Source organism: Ambystoma mexicanum, chromosome 3q (genome assembly GCF_040938575.1).
Source record: "Ambystoma mexicanum isolate Mex_15411 chromosome 3q, UKY_AmexF1_1, whole genome shotgun sequence".
NCBI lineage: Eukaryota > Metazoa > Chordata > Amphibia > Caudata > Ambystomatidae > Ambystoma > Ambystoma mexicanum.
This window is the reverse complement of record NC_090926.1, coordinates 302,852,835-302,868,915: the sequence shown is the minus strand read 5'-3', so window position 1 is coordinate 302,868,915 and position 16,081 is coordinate 302,852,835. Positions and strand designations below refer to the sequence as shown.

Genomic DNA, 16,081 nt, shown 5'->3' with positions numbered 1-16,081 from the left:
GCCGGAATTCCCCTCAAGTCGATGCAGGGGATATTGGAGGATTTTATTGGGTGCACTCAAGAGTTTAAGGGCAAGGATCACTCTCCGCTGTGCTTTTTTGGTCCTCATGGATCATGCCACATAGTTTTAGCAATATTTTAATAGCAAAATTGAGAGTTGCATTTCCAGATTGTGAGGTTTCATGGGTACTGTCTGATGGTTCAGGTGTCGAATTTCCTTATTCAAATGCATTGTTGGGGCTGGAAGATAATCGAGGTGCCTTTGGGGAAGCAGCGGGACTGATATGGGGAGGCTGTTTGTGAGGCCGATGACACAAAGATGGGGTGCTCTTTGTCCCCTGGAATTGGGGCTACTAGATCTTCCAACATAGGTGCCATGGCCCCTTCCCCCTCCAGTGTATCTGATACAATGTCACTATTAACAGGAGGCGCTGATGCCTTTTCCCCAGTTTGTTTCCCCTCTTGTGTTCCCACACGCTCCTGAAGAGCGTAGCATAGTTGTAAGAGGAAGTAGTTATCTAACTAATGGGAGATAGCTGCCTTCTCCTATTTGCGATGTGTTGCCTTTTTTTAATCCGGTCGTGGCCCCTCCTTCTGTAGGTATGCTAGGGAAGTATCCATCCAGTGGGCCCTTTAGGGGGGCCGTCAGTTTTCCTCCAACATCTTTTGTTCCCATGTTTTCTGAAGGGCTCTTATTTCCTGTGTCGGCAGGTGCTCCTTTATTAGAGCGTAGTCCATACGGTTTCTTTCCCCGTGTGATCGCCGTTTTATTTCGATTTGATGCCTTTCCCGGCATATTTTAGTGACTTTGTCTTAGTTAAGAGTCGTAGGGGAGGGTGAGGGCTAAAGAAAGGAGTTTTACTCTTATTTATTACTCCGCAAAGGACCACAGATGTCGGCAAAAGGGCCCGACTTCAACTCACGCCAAAACCTAGGGCTATGGCAGTATTACTGCCACACTTCCAAACGTTAAAAGAAGACTCAAAGCGCCCTAAAAATCAGGGCCATTAATACCATGGAGTAACAAACTCCACCGGCACCAACCGCTCTGCGCTTACCTCTCCTGATTTTCTGAGTGGCAGAGCAACGAATGTTGCACAGAACCTTATGTTTTCGGAGAGGTGCTCTGCTCACTCTTCTCACGGCTCGCTTTCTCCCAGCTCACCACCTGGGGGCTGAAAGGGCTCACAGAAAACACAGGGTCAGGCCAGACACCACACTGCAGCTCACCGTAGCTCACATTCGTCCTCCCCAAGACTCTCAGGAGGTTCCCAGGACTCTCAGCTGCAGCTCGATGAGATTAGAGGAAGGCACCTAGAGGAGGGCACGATCACGCGTATGCCATACTACTGAATGCACCAAAAGAAACAGGGATCAAGCCGCACTGAACGCTAAGCACACTGCACACAGCCGCTTCCGATTCCCGTCCTCAAGTAGTCCTCTTCCATTTATGTCCGTAGCACCTAAGAGTAGAAGAAGCCCTGGCCTTGGCAAGTACCTCCCTGCAGTCCGCAGGGATCTCGTATCCTCCAAACTCTAGTGCTGCATGAGCCAGGCCTGCAAGTTCAGCGACCCTGGGTTGTGGTGCAGAATCGTGCCTCCTTCCCTGACGAGCAGATCTGCACCCGTTGTAAGCCTGACTGGAGGGGACGCTAACAAGTCCAGAAGGTCCGGGTACCATATTTGTCTCGGCCTCGCTGGCGCGACGAGGATCATCCTGCACCGGGACCGTCCGAGTTGACTGAAGAGTCACAGTATCAACGGCAATGGCGGGAACAAATAGAGGAACAGGCCGTCCCAGGGGAAGGAGAATGCATCCCCATGCTTGCCGACTGTGGAAACCTGCTGGTGAACCTCAGACACTTGGTGTTCGTGGCCGTCGCAAATAGGTCGATCTGGGGAGTGCCCCATTGTTGAAATAGTAGGACCACCTGATCCCGCTGAAGCTCCCACTCATGGCAAGAGCGCAGCTCCCTGATGAGTGAGTCGGCGACAATGTTCTTCGCTCCTGCCAGATGAAACTGCACTAGAAACATCCCTGGGCGACGGCCCAGTGCCCTAGGTCCTGCACTTCCTTGGAGAGGGATGGGGATCTGCTGCCCCCCTGCTTCTGAATTTAGAACTTCGTGGTGGTGGTGTCGGTGAAGACCCGCACCACCTTGCCCTTGAGGGACTGAAGGAATGATTTGATGGCCCAAAACACTGCCCAGAGCTCCAGGACATTGATGTGCAACGACTTCTCCTCCGGTAGCCAAAGACCTCTTGCGTGGAAGCTTTCTGGTGTGCATGCCCCATCCCTTCAGGGAGGCGTCCATCAGAGTCTCCTGATGTGCCGGGGTCTGGAAGTCCGTGCCCGCCGCTAGATGCGCGCAGACACCCCACCACCGAATCGCTCGAAGGAACGTCTCATTGAGGGCGATCTTGTCCTCGAAGCTTGCCGATACTTGGATCCAACAGGCATCGAGAAACTCATGCAGCGGCCGTATCTGCAGCCTGAACAGCCGAACAAGGTAGATGCATCTTTTTCTTCATTGTAAGGTACTGTGAAAAACTGACAGAGAACTTGCCTCTCACTGCTTGAAACTTTGGCAACTTGCAGGCCTAGTCAGCTTGTGACCCAACATATGAACCTTTCTTTTATGAACTACTTCCAAGAACTTTGGCAAAAACGTTTCCGTTTAACTTCCAAAACTGCTTTATCCGATAAAAGACTTTAGCCCATTGACTTTGGCCTAACCTATTGCATTTAATCAACTCCTCTGGCGAACTATTTGCACTGTTTAAGAGTAACAAATATTTTTATTAACTTATGCCTTTTTGCTCCTACTTCAAATGCTCTGAATACCATTTTGCTCATCCTTCAAAGTAGTTTAAATGCCTCAGAACCTGATATTGTGAAGTACTGAAGTATATTTGAGCGATATAGATTGCCTCCTTCTATTGAATGTTTTCTGATTGTGAAATAAATGAATAAGTGTTTTATCAAGAAACCTTGAGTATAAGTCTATTTGAATAATTATAATTATAGACCTCTGTGTAACATCCTTGCAGCTCACATTCCCCTCTTGCGGTAAGTCTGGCTGCTCAGCGATGCTACCACAAAACTGTGTAGTACAGACTTCTACCAAAGGTTGGCTTTGCTTAGACCTGTAGTCCTAGTTGTATGTAGTAGTCCCAAAGGGTACTGCATACAAACTTTGCCTAACAGGCGTTGCGTGAGGACTTCAGTCAGGGGCCCCCCCTCTGCCGGCTGCTCGACCTCAGGCAGGTCCAGATACTCTGCCAGCCCAGCAAGACATTCGTGGAATGCCCTGGCTCAGGATGGCGCGTCAGGATCCTCCTCATCCGTATCCTGTGTGTTTGGGGGATCCTGTGGAGGAGGAGTAGTTGGCGCCGGAGGCAGGGGTACTGGGAACGCAGCCTGAGGGAGCGGCAGAGGCTGGTACGGAGCCGCCTGGGGCCAGAGGTGGTGGCTGCGCCGGGGCCTGAGGCGTCGGCAGAGGCAGCGTCTTTGATGATAACCCCCCATCTGAGGTAACTTCATGAGGCCGAGGAACTTCTCGAAGAGCACCTCCTCACTGGCCAAAGAGGTGGCAGAGAGTTCGGCAGGGTAACGGGGAGCTGCAGCGTACCCTGTCCATATGGACGCAAAGGAAAACTGCCCTGCACAAATGAGGGGTAGACTGTAGGCCACGTACCTGGTTGAGGCCAATCCCACATTGACACTTGTTCTTCGCCGAATTCCTGGAATGGCGTCAGACAGGAGCCTCTTTCTGGCGCGGCAGCCATTTTGTCGAGCTGCCTACCACGTGCCTGTGACTTGTTGCTCGGCCCGCTGGGCCCGGCCTCCTCCAAGACTCTTGCGTGTGGTTAACAAGGCCTACCCTGCTCCTCGGGCATTGGCCTGGTAGGTGTGACCCTCGACCCGGGGGTCGGTAGAGCTGTGTTTAGGCACCCCCTCGGACATATTGCCGGTATTAGGGCATAGTCTCTTGGCCATGGTACTGGTAAAAGGGCAGAGCCCCTTGGGTGAAGACCCAGTAAAAGAACCTTCCAGTCCCTCAACACTGCCACCGTGAGGATCCGAGGATCCCTCGGCCCGAAGGCCGGTAGCTGAAGCAGCCTCGGTGCACGTGCTGGTAGAAGGACCAGACTGGTCCCTCTCGCGTGGGAGAGTCCCTGGGAAGGAGTCTCCCTTGCGAGGTGCGATTGAGAATATCGGCCCTACCTTGGTCCTGGTTCAATGCTTCAAAGTTCTTGAGATCCTCTGGAGGCGACTTCTGGCTAGTCTGTTCTTCAGCGCTTTCGAGGACAGCGAGTCATAAACCGAACAAGTTTGCTGACCGTGGTCTGGGCCAAGGCATGGGGGTCTGAAGTTTGGAAGAGACCGTTGCAGAATGGAAAACTGCTGAACCCTGTACAAGTAGACATGCGCCGAGGAGGAGCGCGACGCCTGAGGACCGAGTACCTGATGATAAAAAGACAAAGAAGTATCCGCGTGTGAAATTACATGGCTGAAGCCAAGCCCAGGAGCGCTGTGTGAATTCGGCCTGTTCCCATCGACACAGAAAAGGGGACTGAGGTGTGGCGCCAGAGGGCGGAGTAAGAGCAGCGCATGCTCCCTGGGCCACACCCTTGCACGGCTCTAAATTTAAAGGGGAAGAATTTTTTTTTCTGTGAAAAAGATTCCATCTCCCATCCCTTAGAAGGGATGCCCCATGCAGTATGGAGGAAAGGGGACAGCGATGTAAGAGTAGGGGCCGTCCAAGGTTGAGCATCAACCCGACTGCTGTCAACCCAATTGTCTAAGATCTGCCTGGTCATCCACATTGTAGTTTTCCAGAAAGGTGGCATCCTCATTTTGATCATGTGTCCGTAACATCATCTGTGAGGACACAGGTATACTCATGTGGATCTTCCAAGGTCCTTTGAAACTTGGATACAGGTGTAAAGGGAAGGTCTTCTCAAGGTCTCTTGGGAGCAAGCTTCTCAGAATAAGCCATTTTTCTAATCTGTCTATACAGCCCTCAAATTTCTCCCTGGTGCACGAGGATGAACCAGAGGGGTGCAGGGGAGGAAAAGGTTCATCTTTCCTGCCATGTCGAGATTTGTCCCCTAATGTACCTGACAAAGGCACAGGACTCTCAGCGTAGCCCTTGCAGCGTTCGGGGCGCTGTGGCGTGTCTTTCGGCACATCCCTAGGCCGTTTTTTGTTTCGCCTCCTCCTTCGACCATTCCATCAGTCTAACTGCCGAGGCAATCCTTGCAATGCTCTCGCCAATGCTCTGGGAATCTGGTCGATCTACCGGCTGAACCGGAGGCTGAGCAGGTCGATTTCAGCGCCACCGGGTGAACCGGAGGCTGAGCGGCGCCTGCGTGTCCTCCTGGAATGCTTCGACGGGCGTGTGATTTTAGTGTTAGCACTCTTTATTTTGGATTGCCCAGTCGCAGGCCGCGGCTGCGGGGAAGGCTGCTGATCAGAGGATCCCGTCGAAGTTTGACGGTTCCGTTCACGCTTTGGTACGCTTCGACAGTGCCGCCGAAGCAGAACCTTGGGTTGTGAGTTTGGTATTATGATTGTGTGCGCCGCTGTCGCCGGGTGTTTTCCCCATAGCGTGACTCGCCTCAGGCCTGGTGGGGTCAGGGACGGCCGATGCGGACCGAGAGCAGTCCGCCGTTAGGTCAATGGCTTCCGACACAGAGGCCCAGTCATCGCATGTATTCCCCCCCCTCCTACACCGCCCCCATCAATTTCAGCGGTTGGACCGGCAGGGGAAGAACATTCGGCCTGCGACATGCCATAGGCCGCCCACTGCTTCAAGTGGTGCTCCTTCAGATTCTTAGGGCGCAGGAGTCTACAGGCCGCGCAACCCGCTTTTGTGGTTGAGGGGAAGACAATTGTTGCACCGAGAGTGCTAGTCTTTCCAAGGATATTTGTCCCTACAGGAGGGACAAAATCTAAATGGCATCTTTTCCATAGCGAAAGACAGGTACAACGATGACAAAACCCAGGAAGCAGAGAGGGTGAAAGAGGAAAGGCATACTTGTAAAGAATATGGCCACCCCAACCCCACTCTCCCGCCTGTTTAGGCCGGCCAGAAGGCCCGGCCACGTGAATGGCAGCACAGCTTGGATCAATAGGCGTCCAACGTCTGCAGCAGTCTTCAGCGTAGTTTCACAGGATTCAACTGTCGTAGCGACTTAATGGGAATAACGACAAAGTCGATAAATATGACAATAACGATATCTATGCAAGAGCTTCGAAAAGTGGGGTGACCAGTAATCTGGCCGGAAAATAATCTGAGGGTCCTCGCTCGGCGCATGAGGGATTTTTGGTACACTACACGTCACGTTAGGGATAGTGTTAAACATGCCTATGCCGAGGTTCCCTTTCGATCCTCGAAAGACAAGATGCAATACTCTGCGGTTACAACTGGATGTCAGACCACATGCACAGCATGTGATTCTAAGCAGATTAACAAGCATGAGAAATAAAATTCAAGTCATTTTCAAATAGACAGTGCAGACTACTAAAAAAATACATGCAAATATATAACAAATCTGAAGCTTGAAAACCAAAAGGCAGAGGTGGCAATAAAAACAAATGGATACGTTCAACTGTCTGATAGTAAACTATGGGAAAAGTAAATAAAAGTAGACATTTTTATCAGTGTTTGTAGCACTAGCGAACATCCACATTGTGCATTCAACATCTCAACAGTCTTGTACCTTCATCATGTTGCATTTCAGCATTCATAGCCTCTCTCTCTGCCTCCCGTTGGGCCTCAAAGAGCGCTGCCAGACCCTTCTTTGTTCGTGTGTGAGACTTCCGCTGACGGACCATAAAACCACCAATGCCTTTAAAACAAGGAGAAAAAGCCAGTTAATCACGTAACTAGGCATTCTAAGCATATTCGGGCATCCGCATGAATTCAAAACCAAATCAGTTTGAGACCTTCGCCTACTCTTAACTAAAGTATTTAAATTGCTCCCAATTAAATTACATCCTACTACGTGTTGGTACTTAACTCAATTATTCCAGATCACCGATTTCTCCACCCTCTGGATCCTTCTTGGAAAACACTGTCCAACATAAGTCAGAGTCAAACATAACACAAAAGCTTTCCCTTAATTGCCAAGTTTACTACTTCCTGTTCGTAGAGCCACAGTGCCACAATTGATACACCTTCTCCCCCCACAAACTAGCACGCTCCTCACCAGGTCGATATGGCTTCCTCTTCTTCTTCTTGCTGTCATCCAGCTCATCCAAACCTTTGTCTGGTTCCATATCGCAATCTCCTATACGTGAGGTGTCCATGTCCCCCATTCCTTCATGGCCGTGTTCCAGGTCACCACCTCCTTCGTGGCCAGGTTCCATTTCACTGCCACAATCCAACCCAGGATCTATTCCACTCCCTGCATCTTGTTCGGGGGTTCCAGGAGGTTCCAGCTTAATTTCACATTCCATAGGGTCTTCACTTGATGCTTAAAAGTTACAAAGAAAACAAAGCAGCATGAAAAAGTGATTATGCCAATGAGGGGTAAAGGAATTAAGCAAGTGAAAGTTCTAATCTTCCATTGCGCAGCGTCTATCAACTAAAGTTGGTTTCAATGCAGACATGTATTTGAGGGTGCTGCCCCTACCTTCCACCTTTAGGTCTTCCAATTCTGTCTCAATCTCTTTTTTATCATCATGTCCAGTTAGGTCTACGGACTCCATGCCCGCTTCCCCACCTGTGGAAAGCCGTGCGCGTCGCTGCCGTCTCTTCTGCACTGGTGATAAGGCAAGGCTTCGCAGTGCCGACATACCAGTCTCAGTCAGCCATACACCCTCAAAACGGTAGAACTGTGGCTCTATAGAACCAAAAAGGTGAGTCTCAGAAAGAAAGACTTTAAACAGTGAACGCATTCCTCATACTCCCTTTTTAAAAAAGTATTAATTAATATGGCATTGGATCAATCACAATGCCCTCCAAATAACATTGTTTTTTCTACACAGAAAAGAATATAAAATGGAAGGAAATGCTGTGAGAATAGCACCAACCATGATGGTTTGAAGGACTTCTCTGGCAACAAACAAAGCTCAGCTTCAGAAATAAAATAACATTGGCTCCTTCATTTACAAAATTGCCACATCAAATAGCTATAGGAAGCCCATAAAGAGAAAGACGGCAGCGAAACAGCGGTCAGAAAGGTATACACTTGAGGATAATGGGAAGTAGTGCATGTCACAAAGCCACATAATCTAGTGCTGACACACAATGTCCTGTAACTCTACTTACCTGGCTCCTTTACCTTCACAGGAATTACCTCTGGAATGATAACTGGAACTGTGGGGACAAGAGATGGTAAAAATGTAACTCATGCCAGAGCATTTTCTTAGTTTTACAAACGTGCTCAATTTATGTGTACATATGAAGGGGGATTGGATAACGCTTCATGTAGGAAAGGGATTCTTTAACTTGGAGTACTGCAGTCACTGCAATTCCTTAACGTTACATATCCGTAGGAATATTTCTACAGCATCTCTTTTAAAGATTCATATGCTTATAGATAAGTATGACATGCATTACTTACCGTAAAACATTTCTGATTGTATCTGCTTGGATTCACATGCTGTGCATATAGTCCGAAAACCAGTGGTCACCACAGAGTATTGCATCTTGTCTTTTGAGAATCGAAAGTGGTCGCCAAAATGGACATGCCTGTAACACTATCCCTAATGTGACGTGCAGTGTACCCAAAATCCCTCACGCGTCGAGGTCCTCCAATTGTATTTTTTCTGATGTAAGGGAGCCTGTGACCATTGTGAGTGAGTACAGAAAAGAGAAACGTCTATGCTCCTTCCATCCAAGCGGGGAGGATGGGTGGGCGCATGTGAATCTAAGCAGATACAATCAGAAATGCTTTTACGGTAAGTAATGTATGCCTTCTGATGCATGTTAATCTGCTTAGAATCACATGCTGTGCATAGACTAGCGAGCAGTACCCAGAGTTGGAGGTGGGATGTGAGAAGGAACAGTAGTGAAAAGATGTCCAAGAACTGCTTGTCCCACCTGAGAATCAGACCTAGAATGAGTGTCTAGGCAATAGTGTTTTGTAACGGTTAATGGTAAAGGATATTTGTACCGCACACTATTGCCACCGGAGTGGTCCCCTGGCGCTCTGACGGTTCTGAAAAAAGGGGGGATGGGCGGGGTTAGTGGGGATGAGCTGGAGAAGTGGAAGAGAGCAGTGAGGTGCTGTTGGCGGCCTCAGCCCGGAATTCCGTCGGCTGGGCTTGGGGTGTTATACTGTCGGAAGACGTGTGCTGTTGTGCGGGTCTAAGTGTGCTTTGTTTGTTGTTGCAGTATGGTGAAGTATGTGCGGATTGCTGCGTTGCGAGTTTGTGTTTGGTTAGAATTTGAGAGGTGAATGGAGAGGGTGTAGTTAGTGGGTTGGTTAGTTGGCATTCCTGTCTTGAAGTGAGGCACTAAATTTCCGTATTCTAATCAGATGGGGTGCGTGGGCGTCTATGTCCAGCTGAGGAGCTGTACGACACTCACGGTCCATTTCCAATATGGCATCCGTTCATATGCATATGCCTGCGTGGCCCTTGTTTGTATGCGGGGCGGGCAGGCGTATGTGCATCCCTTGCAGTCTAGCCCAAGAAGCATTCCTAATCTAGTAGGAGGGCGGCATCGGTAAATCCGGGTTTACTCCATGTGTTGAGGCCTGCTCGGCCTATATCATCTTATCAGTTGCTCATTCATGTTACTGCAACTACCCCCTTTGGTATGTCGCAGAGCTAGCGCTTACTCTTATGTCCAGGGGGGGCGTCTGCCTACAATCATAACTCTTTGGTCCATGCCCCTGTTAATATCCACAGCTTAATTAGTGTGGAAAGTGCTAATGGTAACCCAACTTTATACAGGTATGATCTATAGTAACATTTGTCGAGCGGGTGTAGGTTGTTCGCTGGAGTTTGCTAGGGACGCTGGATTCTGTCCTAACGGGTGTCGTTTGTGACCTATTAGACATAGTGTCGTCTCTCTTGTTGTGTTAAGAGTTTCTTTATTTGGTTTTAGATGTTATAGTCGTCCTAGGTTTGCCATCCTTTTCATTGCGTTTCCCGTTCGGTGGATTTGGTTTTTCAGTTTGCATCTGTGATGTTGAAGAGCCAGGTTTTTGTTAATTTTCAGAATTGTAAGTGGTTCTTGGTGTTTATTTCTTTCGGGATGTTCCAGGTTTTTGCGGCTAAGTGGGAGGAGGAGGAGCCCCCAAGTGTTTTCTTAAGGTATGGTTTTTCTTCCAGATGGATTTCGTTGCTTGATCTGAGGAGTCTCGTTGGCTCGTCGATTGTTAGTTTCTTTTGCAGGAATTCAGCTCCTTGTCTGCTGATTGCCCTGTGTGTTATGCACATAGTTTTGAAAGTGATGCAATGTTTGACTGGGAGCCAGTGCAGTGTTTTTAGGGCTGGAGTGATGTTGTCTCTTCTGGATAGTTTGAGGAAGAGTCTGGCTGCTGCATTTTGCATCCACTGTAGTTTCTTCAGGAGGTATTCTGGTATGCCGAGATAGAGGCTGTTTGCATAGTCGATTCTTGACATGATGAGGGCGACGATTTTGAGTGTTTTGTGGGTGAAGGAGAGGAAAGTTAAGATTCTTCTTGCCGTGTGAAGGAGGAAGAAGCATTTCTTGATTATTTCATTTATTTGTGGTTCTAAGGTTAGGGTGTTGTCCATCAGGACTCCCAGATTTGTTAGTACCTTAGATGGAATTGGTGCGGTTCCCATTTCCATTGGGCATGGAATATAGGTGTTCTCTTGATTTTTGGATATAATCATGATTTCTGTCTTTCCTGGGTTGAGTTTCACACTGTTGGCATTCATCCAATGAAAAACTTCTTTTAGACACTCAATTACGGTTGAGTGATCGGCTTGATTTGTCTTTGATTTTGTAGATTTGAGCGTCATCTGCGTAGTTGTAGCATGTAATGTATTTTTTGAAGATTCTAATTAGTGCAGTTTGGTAGATGTTGAAGTACAGTGGTGATAGTGAGGACCCTTGTGGTACTCTAGTCATTTGATTGATTATTTATATAGCGCCTATACACAATGTGTTTCAAAGCACTTCAAAATACAGTTACATTCAGTAAAAGTCCTTCAAACAATACAGAATGTGAAAAATAACTATCATAATAGGCCTGTCGACATTTCTGATAGTGCAAGTGCATAGAACAAGTAAGGCAAGAGGTAATGGAAAAGAAGGAGAACAAAGCAAGCAGTAATATTACTATGTCTGACAAGTGATGTAGTGCAGGTGGTATACAAGAGGAGAGGTGGGAGGGGGGACGGGGAGATACGAGTGGGGGAAGGAGATGAACAAGGCACGCTACTGAGCAAATTTGTCAGTGACAAATTTAAAAAGCAGGAGTGGGGGAGGAGAGAGAAGAACAAGGGGGGGAGACAGACGAGCTGCTATCAAAAGTCAAGGGAACAAATGATGGGAGTAAGTGCTAGGAGGGTGAAGGCTGAGAGGAGGGAGAAATAAGTAGGATGGGGAGTAGGAAGATAGAAGAGGAGGGAATTTTGGAGGGGGAAAGGGGTAGAAGGCAGGAAAGGGGGTACACAGAGCCAAATAAGGGGGGAGCAAGGAAGGGTGGGGGCACACAGACACTCACGGGGGCAAAGTGGCACAACTCACCGGGGGCAAGGGGGCACACAACACACAGAGGGGCATGGGGGCACAGACATTCACAGGGGGGAATGAGGGAGCACAGACACTCACAGGGGGGCATGGGGGCGCACAGACACTCACAAGGGGGCATGGGGCGCACAGACACTCACGGGGGGCATGGGGCACACAGACACTCACGGGGGTCAGCAATCCGGCATACCGTGGTGGACAGGGGTAGACAGGGCCTTAGAAGTGGGCCTTCGATGGTGTGGCCGGCTCCCGCCTCCCGGTTGCTGCCATTGGCTCAAGGGGCCAAGGCAACCAATGGGAGAGGTGTGGATTTGAAGGGCTTTAACCAGACGGTTTCTGTTCTGTCTGCTAGGAAGGATTTAGTCCATAGTAGTGCCGTGTCTGTTATGCCTGTCTTCTAGTCTTTTGATTAGGGTGTCATGGCTAACTGTGTCAAAGGCAGCAGAGAGGTCGAGCAAAATCAGGGCTGAGGTTGTGTTGGAGTCTGTCTGTTTTTAGGTCATCCCAGATGGACAATATTGCTGTTTCTGTCCCTCTTGCGGTTCTGAAGCCGACTTGTGCTTGGTCCAACAGGTGGTGTTTTTCTATGTGTTCTTGGGTTAATTTGTAGACTTAGGTTTGCAGGAGTTTTGCTGGGTAGGAACTGTTTGAGATCGGCCTGTAGTTGGAGGTCTTCTGCGTCACCACTTGTGTTTTTTAAGAGTGGTTTGATATATGATGATTTAAATGTTTTTGGTACGGTTCCTGTTGCTAGTGGGATTTAGGAGGTGTCTGTAGTATTTTGATGGTGTTCGTTGTTCGAGGATTGATTTGTAGACGTCAGGTGGGCATGGATCCATGGGTGAACCTGATTTCTTGCTGTGTTTCACCAGCAAGACGAAAGCCTCTGCCGTTATTTCGGGAATGTTTTGGAGTTTGTGCTGTGGTTCTGTGTTAGGTTTGGTTTGTTGGATGTTATGGTTGGTTTGTTTTGTATGATTTGTTGGATGTCGTTGATTTTGTTCTTGAAGTGGTCTGCCAGGTCGTTGCAGAGTTTCTCAGAGAGGGTTGGGGTGTTGTCACAGCCGGTGGGTTTCTCATTTCTTTGATGATGTTGAACATTTCTTTTTGTGAGTTTGTCGCATTGGTGATTGTCATCATAATGCTTTCTCTTCAGCTTTTATATTTCCTTCTTGTATGCTCAGATTTGTTTCTGGAACAGTTTTTTCTTCTCTGGGTTGTATTCTTTCCTCCATTCCAGCTCCATTTTCTTGTTATCCTTTTTCATGGTGCTTAGTAGTGGTGTGAACCATTTTGCCATTGCTCTTTTTTTTGATGGGTGAATGATTTTTCTGGGGTCATCTTTTAGATTATATCAGAGATCCATTTGTGTAGCAGCTCTGCTTTCCCCGTCTAGGTCAGCCAGCTCTAGTTCTGTAATTGAGGGTTTGGTCGTCTCCAGTTGTTCGAACAGGATGCTTGTTTTGATGGTTTTCCAGTTTCTTTTTGTGGTGGTTGTGAATTTGGGGGCCTGGATGCAGAGTGGGATTGATAGATGATGAAATGGTCGCCCCACAATATTTGCATCGATGGAGCCGTGGTGATGAGATTTTTCCTGGTCGAAGATTTTGTCGAGTGTGTCCTGCAGAGTGTTGCTCCTTTGACCAGTTGTCGTAGTTTCATGGTGGTCCGTTGTCCAGTTAGTGAGTTTTGGGAGTTGGTGTGACTTGCTTCAAATCAGATGTTGAAATCCCCCAGTCTAGTTAGATGTTCATGCTTTATGGCTATGTTGGTGAAGGCTTCTATGAAGTTCTCAACGAATGTTGCATCATATGACGGTGGTCTGTACACTAGGATGAATGTGATGTTGGTTTTTGGGTTCGCCAATAGGTGAATGACCATGGTTTTGCAGTTGATGTTGATAGGGTCGTCGGTTTTTATTTTTAGGTGTTCTTTGAAGGCCGTCACAAGACCTTTTTTATGTTTCCTGTTTATTTGATGGCATTTGAAGTTGGCTGGGAGGCAGCTTTGGCGTGTGATTTTGTAGTTATCGTCCAGCCATGTTTCTGTAATGAATAGGATGACAATGCCGTTATAGAGGAGGTCAAAGATTTGTTGAATGTTTTGACATGGATCTTGCGTTTAATAGATTGCAGTAGGGTTTAGAGGTATGGTTTGGTCTTTATTGTTGGGGTCGTCTTCTGATTGGTGTGGGTGTTTGCTTTAAGGTTGATCTCTATTTGAGGTATTGGTATAGGTGTGTCTGTGTCTTCGAAGAGTTCTTCTAGGTTCAGTCTTAGGTTTTTGTTTACCTCATGTTCATCTTCCAAAGATTGTGGCTGTCGAGTGGAAGTTGCTTTTGATTTGGTGATGTAGGGTGTTATTGCGTGGATTATGTTTTTGTTATTTCTAGCGTTGTCTGATTTTCTGCATGGTTGCGTTTGGTTGTCTGCTGTTGCCGATTCTTGCGTAGGGTTGATTCGCTCTGGTGACTGGTTGTTTTGCGAGGTATTGAGTCAAGTAGAGGGATTTTTCTCTTCTCTCAGCGTCGCTTTGAGTGTATTTCCTGTGATTCGGAGTGTTTTCTGCAGTTGCATGTCTTAGTTGCTGTTCCGGTGTGTTTGTTCTTCCTACTCTTTCTTCCACTGGGTACAGGTGGTATGCGTGGCATTTTGGCTCGAGTGCTGTTTTAGACTTTTTTTGCTTTGGTCTGGCGGTCTTGTGCTGTACTACTGGGTGAGGGGAATTGTCCGCTATAAGTTTGGGTACTGTCGGTGTTCAGCAGCTAGTATTGCCGACTTATTTTAGTGTTTTGAGTAAAGTCGGGGAAGTTAGTATTGTATCTTTGGGTTAACGTTGACTGCTCTTAATATGGGTTTCCCAACAGCTAGATTCGAGAAACTTGCACGGTGGGAGAAGGGCGCCACGCCCTGTCGGTGGAAAGATTACAATCCTAAACACAGGTGATGAGTTACAATTCTAAGCCCAGCTTGTTCTGAGAGTCCTGTATGGTGGGAGAGAGGCCTATGCTTTACCGTTCAGACAGGTGCTATACTAGACATTACTGTGCTTAATAGTGTGCAGTTAGGAGGCTGAAGAGGTTATTTATTACTAAGGTGTTTTAGGATAGATTTGATGAGTGAGCTAGGCTTCCAGGGTAGAGTTATTGCTCTATTCCCCACCTAGGCCACTCTTACCTTACAGGTCTTTGGTTGTTGCTGGTTGACGGCTGGCCACTGGCTTCCCCTGCGGACACCTGCTGACAGTTCTTGGAGTCGCCTCTGTTGGAGCTGCCCTTTGCCTAGGGGCCCTTAGCTGAAGGGCTGCACGGGCAGGGGGCTGCCCTGGGAGGGTCAATTATGGCTTGGGTTACACCGGCTGCAAGCCCAATCAGAGCAGGGGAGGGCGGGTTGGGAGGAGAAACCAGGAAGAGGGTGCAGGGTGGGAGAGGGAGGGCGAGGATGCTTAGGGGTCCTGGAGGCCTTGTTTAAAAAAAAAAAAAGAAAGCAAATGGGCACACTCACCTCATGGCGGCTACCTCGTAGATAGAGGAGCCGGTGTGAGCTGGGTTGCTAGACCCTGGAGAACATGGGCTGCAAGCCCAATCAGAGCGGGGGAGAGCGGGTCAGGAGGGAGGAGAAACCAGGAAGAGGGTAGGAGAGGGATGGCGAGGGGTGCTTCGGGGGCCTGGAGGCCTTGTTTTTTTAAAAAAAGAAAGCAAATGGGTGCAAATGGGCACACCCAGGTCACGCCAGCTACCTCGTAGATAAAGTTGTGTACAGAACTCCAGGTTGCTGCTTTGCAAATGGACTCTAGGTTAACATTTGCAATGAATGCTATGGAAGCCCCAAGTGCCTAGAGTAGAATGCGCTCTAGACTTGAAGGGCAGTTCTCTCTTAGCAAGAGAGCAACCGAGTGTGATGCATTTGACAATCCACCTAGAGATAGTACATTTGGAGACCGGGTCTCCTTCTCTACCTGCTGCCACTGACAAAAAACTGATTTGACCTTCTTAGTGGTCGAGTTCTTTCCATGTAAAACATACCTGCTTTGCGTACGTCAAGTGTGTGCAGGCTTCTTTCTCCCAAGTATGCGGGGTTCTGAAACAACGTTGGTAGTTCTATGGATTGGTTCAAATGGAACTTTGAAATGAATTTAGGCACAAACCTAAGATGAGTGCGCAGAAATACCTTCTCAGAATTGTTACAAACGGGTCTAGAACGGAGTGCGATTGTAGTTCACTTACTCTCCTAATGAAAGTATTAGCTATTGAAAAGGCAGACTTGTTGGTGAGATCTTTGAGACTTGCTTTATGCATGGGCTCGAAAGGCGACCCCACAAGTCTAGTCAACATTACGTTCAGGCCCCATTCGGGAGCTGGGTTAGAAATGGGAGGGTGAATTCTCTTTACTCCTT

At 48.1% G+C, this 16,081-nt stretch overlaps 1 protein-coding gene across 3 annotated transcripts in view; it reads right to left on the bottom strand.

Moving 5' to 3' along the window:
• Nucleotides 1-16,081, bottom strand: part of KMT2D (lysine methyltransferase 2D) — a 2,224,302-nt gene that overhangs the window by 1,452,760 nt on the left and 755,461 nt on the right. For all 3 annotated transcript variants that reach the window (XM_069653836.1, XM_069653837.1, XM_069653838.1), the window contains exons 19-22: nt 8,282-8,329; nt 7,644-7,853; nt 7,218-7,484; nt 6,729-6,857 (exon numbers count right to left, since the gene is read on the bottom strand). In XM_069653836.1, coding sequence (XP_069509937.1) covers nt 6,729-6,857; nt 7,218-7,484; nt 7,644-7,853; nt 8,282-8,329 — 654 coding nt within the window. The remainder of the gene's footprint in view (nt 1-6,728; nt 6,858-7,217; nt 7,485-7,643; nt 7,854-8,281; nt 8,330-16,081) is intronic.